At 48.6% G+C, this 14,506-nt stretch overlaps 1 protein-coding gene across 6 annotated transcripts in view; it reads right to left on the reverse strand.

Annotated features, from left to right (window-relative positions):
* ATP11C (ATPase phospholipid transporting 11C) overlaps positions 1-12,285 on the reverse strand; it is a 170,839-nt gene extending 158,554 nt beyond the window's left edge. For all 6 annotated transcript variants that reach the window (XM_042974885.1, XM_042974882.1, XM_042974883.1 and 3 more), the window contains exon 1: positions 12,109-12,285. In XM_042974885.1, coding sequence (XP_042830819.1) covers positions 12,109-12,135 — 27 coding nt within the window. In that variant the 5' untranslated portion in view covers positions 12,136-12,285. The remainder of the gene's footprint in view (positions 1-12,108) is intronic.
* Positions 12,286-14,506: the final 2,221 nt, after the last annotated feature.

The raw sequence follows: 14,506 nt of genomic DNA on the forward strand, positions 1-14,506 counted from the left end.
ATTAACATTTATTTATTTTTGAGTCAGAAAGAGAGCACGAGCAGGGGAGGTGCAGAGAGAGGGAGACACAGAATCGGAAGCAGGCTCCAGGCTCTGAGCCGTCAGCACAGAGCCCGATGTGGGGCTCGAACCCACGAACCGTGAGATCATGACCCGAGCCGAAGTCAGTCGCCCAACCGACTGAGCCACCCAGGCGCCCCTATAATACCTCAATGTCTAAAAGTGAACACGAACAACAACAAAAAAAGTGCAGAAGAGTACAAGCTGATACTGGTCAGATTTTTATCCAGAGGACACAGGAAAGTCACTGAAGGCTTTCCGACACGCATCTGTGAAAGAGCTGTCTGGTGCCGCGTGGAGAATACACTGGAGAGGGCAGGGGTGGATGAGATCATCTATTGCAACGGTCCAGGCAAGTGACAGCGGCAGCCTGGACCTGGATGGCAGCAGAGGTGGACGTGCGGAGAAGTGGACAGACTTCAGAGTCCTCTGAGAAACAGAATTCTGGATTCGCTGCTAGATGTGGGAGATCCAGGGAAAGGCGGATCAAGGATGACCGCCAGGTTTCTCCCGAGAGCGAATGGACCGGGGATGAGGCCATTTGCTGAAAGGGGGAAGACCGGAGGAAGAACAAATACGAAAGAGGAGAGATGCTGACGACTTGGGCTAGCGTGGCAGTCGTGACGGTAAAAAGAAAAGCGGCATCGACACCCGGGGGTGAGGCGTGCCTGGGTCGCTCGGTCGGTCAAGCATCCGACTCCCGATTTTGGCTCAGGTCACGATCGCAGTTTGTGAGATCGAGCCCTACACCCGGCTCTGCACTCGCTGGTGGCACGGTGCCTGCTGGGGACTGTCTCTCTCCCTCTCTCTCTGCCCCTCTCCAGCTCGTGCTCTTTCTCTCTCAAATAAGCAGACATTAAAAAAAAAACACAAACAAACAAAACCCAAAACATCACGTAGTGATACACTGGTTGTGAGGAGATAAGATGTAATTCATGTTCTGATTAAGGCATGACGATATAGTCAAGATTGAAGGTCTATGAAGAGTCATGTTGTCTAGTGGCAGTGAAATAGAAGTGTTACCGTAAGGAATGTGCTTCTGGACCAAGGCCTGATCCCCAGCTTTTTAAATACAGTCATACCTCGGAAATATTGCAGGGTCGGTGCCAGACAACTACAATAAAGTGAATAGCACAATAAAGTGAGTCACGTGAATTTTTTGGTTTCCTAGTGAATATAAAAGTTATGTTTACTGGGGCGCCTGGCTGGCCCAGTCAGTACAGCATATGACTCTTGATCTCAGAGTTGTGAGTTCACGCCCCGCGTTGGGTACACAGATTACTTCAAAATAAAAATCTTTTTAAAAAGTTATGTTTACAAAATACTGCAGTCTGTTATGTGTGCAATAGCACTGTCTAAAAAAAATAACGCATCTACCCTCGTTTTAAAATTTTACTGCTAAAAAACCTTATTGCGAAAAAAAAACGCTAACCATCGTTTCAGCCTTCAGCCAGTCATAATCACTTCACAGATCACCATAACAAATATAAAAATAATGAAAAAGTTTGAAATATTGTGAGAATTACCAAACTGTGACACAGAGACACAAAATGGGCAAATGCTGTTGGAAAAGCGGTGCTGATAGACCTGCTCAACACAGGGTTGCAACAAACATTTGTTAAAACACACACACACACACAAACACACACACACACACACACACACACACACACACACACACACACACACACCCCGGTATCTGGAAAGCACAGTAAAATGAAGCACAAGGAAACAAGGTATGCCTATATATGACCACCAGTACTCAAGATAAAAACTACCTACTGCAATGTCTCCACATAGGAAGTTTCTGAAAGTGTGCACCCACGATGTAAGCAAGACAAATAACCAATTATATACTATACGAAGCAGTGTCTTGAAGCATTACCCCAAATGCTTCCATCCCAGCTCCTACCTTATTGCTCCTGCACCAGATCAGAAGACGGATGACCACCGTCATTGGAGTCATGGATTTCAGAAGAGTCTACAGGAAGATTCCTAGAGCTACTGCTCTGACAACCGAAAGCTGCCTGATGTCCAGTTTTAGGTTTCCCTTTTTTAAAGTTTAAATTTCAGCACAGCAAACATAAGGCATTAAAAACCCAGGTTTCGGTCTTTCTCCAGCATTTGGAGCTGGAACCTGTGCCTTCTGCGCTGACTGGCTCGGCTGCCCCAGGTACCATGAGCAGTAACTTGGCCCAACTGCTCCGATGATTGCCTCTTCCTGTAATGAGGTTGCCCGTCCCTAAAGTCCCATGAACTTCAATCCTTTGGGTCCCTTACCACCCAGTTCACATGCCACCTCCTCTATAAATCCCTCCTCCAGCCACAGCAGCCAGAGTGAAATTCAGCGCTCTCCTCCGAAGGTCGGCTGCACTTACTGTGTGTGCCTCTTAAAAAGGACAGCACTGATGAATGACCAAATGCCTCGTAAGGAGGCTGGTCTCGTAAGCCGTCTTCTAACAGACTGCAAACTCCCGGAGGGCAGGGCTTGTGCCTCACATACTTCTACAGCACAAGCAGGGTAGGAGGGTTCAAAGGAAGCCTGTGATTCACGGCAACATTTTCAGAAAAGAAGCCGAAGTAAATTGTGCACTATACCATAGACACCTTAATCCATATTATTGCAAACTACGTTAATTGTGAAGCTTAAAGAACATTCCCACTGCTTCCGCAACAGGTGTAGCTTACATAATCTGCTCTACCCAGCTGTTACTTATTTGTGACAGTTCCCTCCTAGCTTCTGCTCCCTGTTGATCTGTAGGATTACTACATTTTTCAGTAGGAGTTCCTGATTTATTCTTTGCCCAAATCATAAAAGAATTATTAATTTTCTTTTTTGATAACGGCAAAAAAAGACTGAAACTTAACAATGACCAGAGATATCCCTGGGGTTTTTCAGGACTGTAAAACTCAAAAAACACCCCTGCAATGAAACAATATTTATACATATTGCCATAAAATCCATTCATCAACCCAAGAATGTTACTCTTTTGTTTTCTTTTGGCATTTTTTCCTGTATGGTCATTCTTGACTAAATACTCTTCAGTATGCCTGCACTTTGGAATTGTTACCCCCCCCCCCAGCCTCCCAGCTGCCCATGAGCTAACAGCTGGCCATGTACAGAATGCGATGAAGTCATGATGCAAATGAATGTGGAGACTATGGGTAAGTGAATGGGACGAGGAGGGGAGTGGGTAGTAACAAAAATCCAAAAGTCGGGAAAAACTGAAAATCCACGAACTCGGAGATGCTCCAGAGAGGAAACCAGCAAGTGTTGACGCTAAACTGGCAGAAACATCAATACTTCCTGGCTCCCCCACTGGGCGCATCAATTTACCAGCGGCAGGCGGCTCTTCTGCTGCAAGTGACAAAAAGTGGATGCGACCAACAGCGTGAAAAAGAATGACCCATAATCCAGGAGCATGGCTGTGTGCAGCAGAGAAAAGGTGGTAGCGACGGCCGGAGTCTCAGATGGTCTCAATTCTGCTGCTGATTAGCTTAATGGCCGTGGTCAAGTCATCTGCCTTCACTGAAAACTACCAGCATTTCGTAACATAAATGTGTAGCAGAGTTACCATTGCACGCCCGTGTGACCACAGTGCGGAGAGGACTGCTGGAAGCCGTGCCTGGTTTCCTCCAGACTTGGCCCCATGCATCTTTTTCCTCTGCTGACTTTGCTTTGTATCCTTTTGCTCTAATAAATCAGAGCTGTGAGCACAACTATATGCAAAGTCCTGTGAGTTCTGCCAGTAAACCATCAAACCTGGGAGTGGTTTTGGGGACCTCTGACACAATTGGTACAGTGTGGAATCGTGCACCAAACATTTTTCCAACAACCTTGTGAAATAGGTATTATTACGTTCATTCTATAGATGAGGAAAAGTCAAGTTCAGACAGGTGAACAGAGAGAATGTACACATTTCAGTGTTTATGACATGAGTGCTCTTACATTTTAGTGAATTTCAGAACCATCTGGAGTGCTTGCTAAAAATGCAGTTTTGTAGGACCTGAGACTCGGATTCAATAGGCTTGAGTCCTAGGAATCCATTTATAATAAGTAGCCCAGATGATTCTTTTTATGTTTATTTATTTTTGAGAGAGAGAGAGAGAGAGAGAGAGAGAGAGAAAGAGACAGAGCGCGTGGGGGAGGGGCAGAGAGAGAGGGAGACACAGAATCCGAAGCAGGCTCCGGGCTCTGAGCCGTCAGCACACAGCCCGATGCGGGGCTCGAACTCAAGGACTGTGAGATCGATCATGACCTGAGCCGAAGTCGGAGGCTTAACGGACTGAGCCACCCAGGTGCCCGAGTAGCCCAGATGATTCTGATGCAAGGAGTCCAAAGACTACACCTTGATAAACATTTTGAGGTATATGAAGCACGGTGCCCAATTTCCCAAGCTGGGCAGTAAAGGGCGGAACTAAGACTCACACCCACCCTTTTAACAAGGCTGAGGCTCTTTTCACAGCAAAACTGCTTCCAAATTCCTCAAACTCTACAGTTCCTCTGGTGTGCTCTGCCTTCTCGCTACAGGTATCCATCCAACTAATGGCAACGAGGTGCAAACAGGAAAGTATCTTCCATTCCCAGCACCAAATACTAAGTGAGATCCTGAGTTCAAGTAATGCACGTGTACCAGGGAACGGCAAGAGATCTACAGCTCTTGGAGGGTTAACACTACAGCTTTGTTTTTCAAAAAAGATTTGATGTGCTGGTGGCAACAGAAAATATAAGCTTGTGAACGGCATTTAACAAAAAGGATATAAATTTACTCATAATTTTAGAAGCTGAGGACAGTACAGAATTTTAGTTGTTTATGTATGGCCAAGGAAGGGGAAGGTGCTAAACATAATCTTTTGAATGAAGAAAAGAGCCTCATGTAAACGCTCAAGTTTTTCTGATTACTTTTCAAGCAGGTAGGAGAGTGTTACTTTTTTCTGATCATTTTCACCTGTCATTACAGAGGCAAGGCTGTGTCTGCAGTTCAAAACAATTCAGCCAGTATTTATTGAGCATCTACTGTTTACTTGATGCTATGCTAGCTGCAAGATCATTATCAAGAAAACGGTTTTGATTTTTCCAGGATTTTTGATTTTACTTGGCGAAGAAGAGACGAGAAAAATACAGCCACCGTAATACTTTAAGACAACATATAATAAAGGAGCCTACAAAAACAAATATCTGCTTGAACAGGATGGGCCTCGCTAATCCTTCTGTAGTCTATTAAAGATGGGGCAAAAATCAATGACAATCTGTACTTCAGAAATACCGATGAACCTCCTAAATGTGGATGCCCATGGTCCAACATTATCTATAAACCAGATAATCAAGAAGTCAGCCAAAGCAGCAATCCATCCATACACTGCGGTAATTGAGGGGCTGTCTGCCAATGTGCTGGCATAGGGCACCCCACACCCATACCTGCAGTGCTGAGTGCTCATTCGTCACTAAACTGCAGTGGTTTAACAGATGCTGCAGTCATGCTAATGTTTGTTTTACAATCACCACTGATCCACCCTTACGCCAAGCCAAGAAGGTGAAGTGTTAAGTGAACAGAAGTAAACTTGAAAACAGCACCTGATTCACTTGTGGAAGCCCAGAAACTCCCTCCACTCAGAAAATTCCTCTCCATCTCCAAAAGTCCACATCCAAAAGATTAATCTAGATAAAGCACTACAGATGTACAGGAAACCCTTCTCCCTAACGGAAAAAAATAGTATTTTTATTTTGTGTCCCATGCTTTCACCCTCTTTGGGGAGAACTGACAGTCCATGTTAGACAAGCAATCAGCCTTGATGATTTTCCCCACAAACCAGTATACGAATTGACTCATTGCCTAGTTCTCTGCGTATCACTCGGACGGGGGAATTTAGTTACGGCTCTTCCAGGGGGGCCACTGGCTACCCTTTACCTCCCAGAATCCACTGCCCAGCTGGTGGTTCACTGGTAGCCTGGGTGAGGAAAGAAGCTCATTTTCAATATGAAAATGGCCAGCTTCCCCTACCCAAATCTCACCTCTGCTCAAAGTCCATTAAGAGCACTGGAAACCATCTGATATGTAGGTACTCAATATCACCTACTCAAGGGTTGAATTAGGAGCCGTCGTCAACAGGAACAGTAAACCTTTACAGAAGGTATTTAGAAGACTTTCAGAGTTTTATGTTGTTTAATCAATAATAATAATAATAATAATAATAAAAAGACCAGGGGAAAAAAAGCACAAAATTTGTTTTCAGGCTATTTAATAAATCATAGCAAATAAATAAACAGTATTTATTTCAAGTCATAGTGAATCATCCCCAAATAGGTTTCCCACCTTACACAGAATCAGACTAGCATCTATTTGCAAAAGAGCAGTTTGCCATGCATAGGTCATACTGAAGGGTCGAATGCAACAAATTCCTTTCTGTCTGAAATCTAAACCACCAGAAAATAACTGCAATTGTACCCTCTATTTATGGTGGAAAGACAAATAAAAGCATACAACAGTAACTTATTCGTGAGAAGCAAGTTTTGTGGCATGTCGCAACTGTGTTAGAGATAGGGCAGTCACCTCGTCCTCTGTTATCTATAGCTCACCCATGTGTGCACAGGGTCTATCATAGTGCCCTACACATAGTAGGTGCTCAGTGAGTATCTGTTGAATGAAATAACGCTCTGCAAGATCATAGATGACATAATCATCTAAGAAAGATTATACTATGGTCTGCATAGTTTAGGCATTTGATGTATTTATACTAATACTTAGAAAATTGGTAATCAGTATATGGTATACCCCAAAGTGTGGGCTCTGATCACTCAATTCCAATGGGGGGGGGGGTCCTCCACACCAACAAGCAATTCTCAGATTGTCTTACAATTCAACTCAATTCTGGCAGTATCTACCCAGAGGTAACATCGGGTCGCCCCACTTAAGGGCTCGGTCCTCTAAGACTTGCCCACACTTCCCCCTACTTCCGATGCCAACCTCAAGTCCACATTATCATCTGTGCTTCTGACCAACCAAGTGCAAACTGGAGGTTCCAAGGAGGCTCACCTTGGGTCTCGGGACACCAGGCACAAGTCCACAACTTGATCCTCAGGTTCTGTTAATTTGCTAGAGCCACTCACAGGACCCGGAGAAACCGCTGACTTACTAGATTTGTGGGACATTATAAAAGCCCGTAACTCAGGAAGAGCCGGAGGGAAGAGAAGCACAGGGCAAGGTCTGCGGGAAAGGGTGCAGAGTTTCCATGTCTTCTCCAGCTGAGCCACTGTCCCCATGCTCACTTACTCGGAAGGTCTCCAAACCCTGTCCTTTTGGGTTTTTACGGAGCCTTCTTTACAGAGGCAGGACTACATTAACCCATTGGCCAGTGGTGATAGAACTCTTCAGACCCTCTTCCCTCCCCTCTTGGGAGTGGGACTGAACGCTCCGACCCTCTAATCACAAGGTTGGATCCCCTGGCAACCGGCCCCCTACCCGAGGTGCTTTCCAGAAGTTGCCTCATTAACATAACAAAAGATACCTTTGATTGCTTTCCTCACAGGAAATTCCAAGGATTTTAGGAGCTCGTTGCCAGAAACTTTAATCACTCTTCACAGGGAGGAATTTGCTATAAATATCACTGTCTATAAGTAAGTTATTATTTATGCAAAACACATAAAAACTGTTCATTCAAAAAATATTTATCAAACACCTACTAGGCACCTGGCACACTGCCAACTGTTCCTCCCCCCACCCCCAGGAGCTTTTGGGTTAAGGCAGCCTTTCTCCTTTGGGATTGCTCATCTCCAAATGCATGCAAAGGAGATAATTTATTACACACAATGGATGCCCTAGGGCTTGAGGGCTTAATTCTTAAAAAACTGATCCAGGGTGCCAAACAAGTTAAAAGGAAATTATTGTAAGATTAAAAAGGTTGCTTTTAGTAAGGTCAAATTCAACCGTTAAACCCAGCTGTGTATGGGTTGGGGGGGGGGGGGGGGAGGAAGGATAGGTGAAATGGGTGAAGGGGATTAAGAATACCCTTATCTTGATGAGCACTGAGTAATGTCTAGAAGAGTTGAATCACTATATTGTACACCTGAAACTAATATAACACTGTATGTTAACTACACTGGAATTAAAAACAACCCAGCCTTGTAGGAACTACCTGGTAGGGGCCAAGATGTACAGACTACTTGTAAGGCTGGTGTGAATGCAAAAATACTGCAACACACATATTTGGGTAAATTTCTAAACATAATAAAATGAACTCATCACTATTTTCCATGCTCAGTAATGTCAGGCCAAGGTTGTTAGCAAAGTGAAACGGGGGAAGAAAAGCTTAGTACTCTGATAATTCAAGAAGGAAACCGAGAACTTTCTCGCTAAAAAAAAAAAAAAGAAGAAAAAGAAGGAGGAGAAGAAAACCAGCAATTACCTGAATTATTTTATTAATTGATTAAATGCTTCCAATATTGCCTGACTAGCCTGGCCTTGCCTTGGACTCAAAATAATAAGTTAGCTACCGATGTCATTAATTATTTTCAATACTTTTGGTCTTTGATTTTTCATTCTACCTTATTCAGTCTAATTTCTTCCCAGTCCTGGGCCTCTTTGACTGATTCGACGACATTTTCTGTGTGATATATTACTATATGCTGCATGCTTCCTGGAACCAGAGCAGTTTGAGAGCTTCTGGAATCAGAGACAAATTTTTTCCAGTATTTCACACTCACAATTTAAGCTTTCATTTATCAATGACCTAGAAATTCAGGCCTGTTTAATATTGCTCTGACAAGCTAAATTGACAGCCTCTACTTGGCCAACCTCCCTGGATCTACTTCATCAAGCAATGTCTTATTTTGAATCTTGAACATGAAATAGTATCAAAAAAGTGGTGGCGGGGGGCACCTGGCTGGCTCTCTCATGAAGGACACGGCTCTTGATCTTGGTTGGGGTTGTGAGTTTAAGCCCCATGTTGGGTGTGGAGATTACTTAAAAATAAAATATTTTAAAAAGGGGCGGGGGGGAATTCTTGTTGTTTGGACTGTCATTAGACCTTTAAACCCGTGTGAAAATGCTATGGTAATCACTCGGAATTTATGAAGGACAGAAGGATAACATAAAAGTCCCTGACCCCTAAATATCAACTAGTCCAGACTTCCAACTGAACATACCATTAAAGGAAATAAACTGTATAGACAAAGCTAGTAATCTTTTATTTACTGTATTTCTGGAAAATGGAGATGTCGCACTGGGAACAGGTGGTGCTTTTATTATACTCAGACATCCAACTCTTAGATCTCTGAAGTCACCCCCTACATGCCTAAACCCTCAAATCCTACACCAAATCCACCAATTTCTTTCTACCTCAAAACTGTCAAAAGGAAAGTCATAATTCATCAGAAAAAAATAAGTCGATTATTAATGGCAAGGAAGTCAAGGCCATGTCTTTAAGAAATACAATAAAGTACGATTTCCTTTAGCTTGAAACTAGAGAACCTGGGGAAATAAATGGCATTTTTAAGACGATTCAGCAAAGAGTGCTGAGCCACAGAAGATGATGCTACGCCCAAGAAACATTCACTCCCCGTGTCAAGTTGAAAATGGAAAGCCCAGCCATGACACGTATCTAATTTTCAGTGACCAACAACTACAATCAACACCACTGTAATTTATGTCCTATTCAAAGTCAATTTTAGATACGTATAGGTACACACAAAAAATACCACTTGATTTTTAAAGGAATTCAGAGCCCCACCTCTGAAATACAAAAGCGATCCTAAGACAGCACACAACTTGCACTATACCTACGATGCTGTGCAAGTCTTCAAGTCCAACCTAAATCTTTAACTGTAGCCTTCTAGTGATTTAAATGGGAGTGCTCTTCAAATAATCTCTACCAGGCAAAAGATGAGGACGGCAGACTCACTGATCTAGGGAGGACAAAATTTGCCCCCTCAATTCTGAAGTCATTCTTTAGTAATGAGTATTCAGCAGCATATTTCACATTCGGTCCAATGGCTTGCAGATGAATTCCTTGCCCTAGGCCTAAGGCTCAGGTACAACTCCTGAGAACCTTCCAGCTTATTGCACTGGTACAAATTCCCGAGACTTACCATAGTCATGGTTGCGCAGGAAAATGCGAGCAGTCGGGTTATTTCAGGCGAACAGTGAGGTCAAAGCTCATTTCAGTGTGAGCGAACGTAAGTGATTCTCTGCAGAGATCTTGGTCGGGGATGCAAAGTACTAGCCTCAAACCTGCAGGCTGGCACTGCACGACTGCTGCGAATTCTACTGCATGCCCTAGCTTCCTGGGCCAGCACTGCTTAATTACCAGACTCCCATACAATGCAGATCGTTCACTCTGAGCACCAGAAAAGCAAAGGGGGCTTTCCGACCACGTACGGTTTCAAATGGTCAAATCCTGTAACAAACGGGGCACGTCGACATCTCAATTTTAAGCTAATGAATTTATTATGAGCCAGGGTCCGGTTGTTTTCCACCAGACAAGTGCCATGTGAAAAGATTACCCTTTCCCAAAGATCACAATTAGCTCTCTGTCACCTTTCCCTTTTTGGCGGCCCCAAACAACACTCCAAGATCACGGGAATCTATGTGAAATAGAACTATGAAGTACAGTGCTTTTTGTACCTTCTCGGGCTCAGTGTGAGAGACCAATTTTAGCCTCTTGCTTTAGCAAAGCATCCAGCACAAGCCGATTCCTATAGATTTCAAGATCTTTGGTATGTACAACCTCTACTGCTCTGTGCCACAGGTAATCTGATCCAATTTCAAAAGACATGTTTCTGGATGAGGTAAACATTTCAAAAACAGTAATATAGCACTGCTGTGATAATATCCTCAAAAGGGAGCCGCGATTCTTTCTTTTAGCCAGGGTACATTTGTGAAACTTTCAAACGCAGAAAAACGAGAGCAAATCCATCCGACGCCTGAGAACTGTTAGCAATGCTTTGATTTGCAATAATCACATGAAAAGGGCCGAATCGACAAGTTCTCCAAACACCTATTTCCGTGGGTTAGGGTGGGAGCGCACAGCACCGAACCATTTTTCTCAACGACTGAAAAACCAACATCTACAGAGAAGCCCTTTCTTTCACATCGTTGGCAGAAATAAAATCCTATTCCCGCCACCTCATCTTGCAATTAAGGAAGTTGCTACAAATAGCAGCATAGAAGTCAATGGTCCCTGCTTTGCTCCGTGCTGAATGTACTCTCCAGGAGTAAACAGGTTACTCAAAAAAGTCAGCAGCCAGAAATCGCTCTCCCCTAATGCCAAAGTCCCACGGAAACGCAGTTCCCTTTTCTGGGGATCGGCGAGGGCTAAACGTGGACGGTGGAGTCCAGCCGGAGCCTGCCTTCGCTCACCGGCTCGGGATCTGGGGCGTTCAGGGCGCGGCGAGGCTCCAGACCCGGCGCCCGTGAGCGGCGGAGCAGCCTCCTGGCGGCTCCACATCCACCCAGCCCACCCTGACAATCGCCTTCGCTTTCATTACACCCTCAAGGTGAGCGGCTTAGGCTGGGGCTCCAAAGTTCGCCCGGCCTCTGGTCAGCAGCACCCCCCACCCCCACCCCCGCCTCCGCGCCCGGCCGATCCCCGGGCAAGGCTGAGTCCTGCCCTCGCCTCCAGCTCCCGGGTCTTTTTTTGGGACACAGTGACAGGTCTGGGTTTACCTCCATGTGCTCGTGGCAGAGGAAACAAAAGAAAGCAACCTCCCTGATAATCAAACGCCATCTTCGACTAATTGGCAAACCGAGGGGCCCCTGGACCGGTCCCCCCGCCGATCCCCCCGCCATCCGGCCCGAGGGCGGCCCCCCGTCGGAGACAGAGTTTGCAACAGCCCCGGTTCAACGGTCCAGGGGGGAGGGGGACTCCGGGAGCCCTACCTGCCTCCCCACCCCGGCCGCCCGGGCAACGCGGTTCAGTTAAAATCTAAAAGGGGGTGGCGGCGGCGCCTCCCAGAGATGCAATTCCCCCCCTCAGAAAATTGTTCCGAGGGACCCGGCGCAGGGCGGGCGAGCAAGCAAACCGCACGCGGGGAGCCGCAGCGAGTGTACTTACAAAACGATTAAAGCTCCGGCGGAACATCGCGACGAAGGCTGCCGGGCGCCGAGCTGGGCTCTACCGGGCTGTCTGGGAAGGCGCCGTCCACAAAACACACTGCGGCGTGGGCCGGCGGCGTGAAGCGGACGGCGAGGCGGGCAGCCCCACCACCGCCTGCCCTCCTAGGCTCTCCGCGCTTCCCCCCGCCCCGCCGCCCGCGCCCTCGCGCCCTCGCGCCCTCGCGCCCGCGGCCCCCCGCCCCCGCCCCGCCTCGCTCACGGCCCGCCCCCGGCCCGCCCGTCCCGGGGGCGGCGGCCCCGCCGCTCGCCCTGCTCTGGCCCCGGCCCCGCCGCTCCCGCAGCAGCCCGCCGAGAAGGCGAGCCCGGCGCGCGGGGGAGGGACGGCGGAGGAGCGCTAGGCTCCTCCCGCGGGGAGGGGGGCGCCCCGATCTCTCCGCCCGCGCCGGGCTCGGCACCCCGCTGTCTGCACTCTTGCCCGGCGCCGCGCCACCGCCCGCCCTCCCCGCCGGCCTCGGCGGCCAGCCCGCGTGCTTCCGCGCCACTCGGGGCACGGGGGACCCTCCCGGGGCACCCCGCGCCTCACCTCGCCTCGGCCCCACACTACTCCCCTGCCCCGGCCCTAACTCGTCCGCGGCGCCGCTTCGCTCGCAGCCCCTCCTCGGTCCGCGGCAGCCGCTCCGCCCCGCGCTTTCGTCCCGCACCCGGGCTGGGGAACCACCGCGCAGTCCGCCGGCCCGCCCCGAGCACGCGAGGCAGCCTGGCTCCCCGCTTCGCGGCGGGGAGGAGCCGGGCTCGCAGCGAGGAGTGGGGACAGGCAGGGCACCGTGGAGACCCCGGGCGGGCGGGGCAGGGCGGGGGGGGGGGGGATTAGTTATGAAAACCGCCCCCTCCTCATCTGCAAAGGCGCGGGTCTCCCCACTACCCTCGCTTCGCTCCGCTCCCACCTACGCGGCTTTCCCTCCTCCAGTTCTTTTCTCGCGTCCTGCCTCCCCACCTAAGCCGTCTTACTTCCACTTTCTCTATGAGGTTGTAAAGTCAGGCTTTGTGTCGCTGCTGCTGCGCAGCGGGGCGGGATTTCCCTGCCACCCCCCCACCCCAAGCCCCTCCCCCTGGCCCCCTCCTCGGCGCGTCTCCCAGAGCATCCTGGGAGTTGTAGTCCAACCGTGCCCCCTTTCAGCCTCGTACTGCGGGCCGGGAGCTCCCCCACTCGCCCGGACGGGGTTTGCCCAGAGGGTTGAAAGAGGAAGCGGCTAAGATCGCTGGGCGGAACCGCGGTTCTCGGCACCGGCAGGATGAGGGGGCCAGGAGCGCCCGGTAGATTGCCCCCGCGGTGAAAAACGTGAGAAGGATAAATGAGGCAAAGCCCCGAATGCTGGGAGCCTTCCCTAGGACGGAAAATCTATGCTCCAGGAAACCCTCTACACCCTCGACTCCTAGTTTAGAACTGGGATTTGTGAAACTTGAAACATTCAGTATAAAATCTGAACCTAGAATTGCCACGAGACCGGGCATCCCAACCCCCACCTACCCCTCCCCCACCCCCACCCCCACCCCCGTCTGCACCGCCCTTTTGGCTTGCCCCGAGGCTGATGGAGAAGAAATTTCAGATTCCTCTGCGAAAGTAGAGGAAATGAGTGGAGGTTGAGAAACATTGACGGAGCCTCCTGCCGCGCCACATTCTCCTGCCAGTGTAGAGCTGGGGACCGGGTCCAGCTACACCGCCGGCCTCCCCCGAGGTCGTGAAGGGCCTTTGCTACTGGGCACGGCCGCTTCTCCTTTTCCCCTCTGGGGTTCAGACTCATTTTAACAAATCTCCCCTGGGCATTTTCTTTGTACCAGGCACTGTGCGAGGGGCTGGACACGGCGGCTTCTGGAAAGACCTTCCCGACAGGGCGGTCGCGATCCAGTCGGGGGATAGCGACATGGAAAACCCCCCTTAGAAAGTGATGGCTGCTAGACGTCAGGCGCCAAGAGCTAATGCATCTGAAAGGGGGCTGGGGAAGCTTTCCCGAAGGCCTTGGAGATTGAACTGGACCTTGAAATGTGGGAAGGTTTCAGAGGAAGGGACGGAAGGAGCCCAGTGGGCAGAGTCCAGGCGGAGGGAGAGGTCGGCGAGAGGGCGCAGGACAAGCTAAGAAAAAGAACAGGCCCTGGGGGCAGACGCCCAGGATGTGTGGGTGGGGCGGCCCAAACAACACCACAACCCAAAAGGATCTTCAGAAACACCCCTTGAAGTTTGAACTTGATTCTGTGAGCAATGAGTAGCCCATCCTCCATGAAGTGCAAATGCAGGAGAATTAAGGTATGTTCCCAAACTGTCCTAATCGCCGAGAAGGAAAACGGTATGTTTCCAATTCTTTCCTCATTATGGTGTCTTCTGTTTGTTCACGCTTGAG

Source organism: Panthera tigris, chromosome X, assembly GCF_018350195.1.
Source record: "Panthera tigris isolate Pti1 chromosome X, P.tigris_Pti1_mat1.1, whole genome shotgun sequence".
NCBI lineage: Eukaryota > Metazoa > Chordata > Mammalia > Carnivora > Felidae > Panthera > Panthera tigris.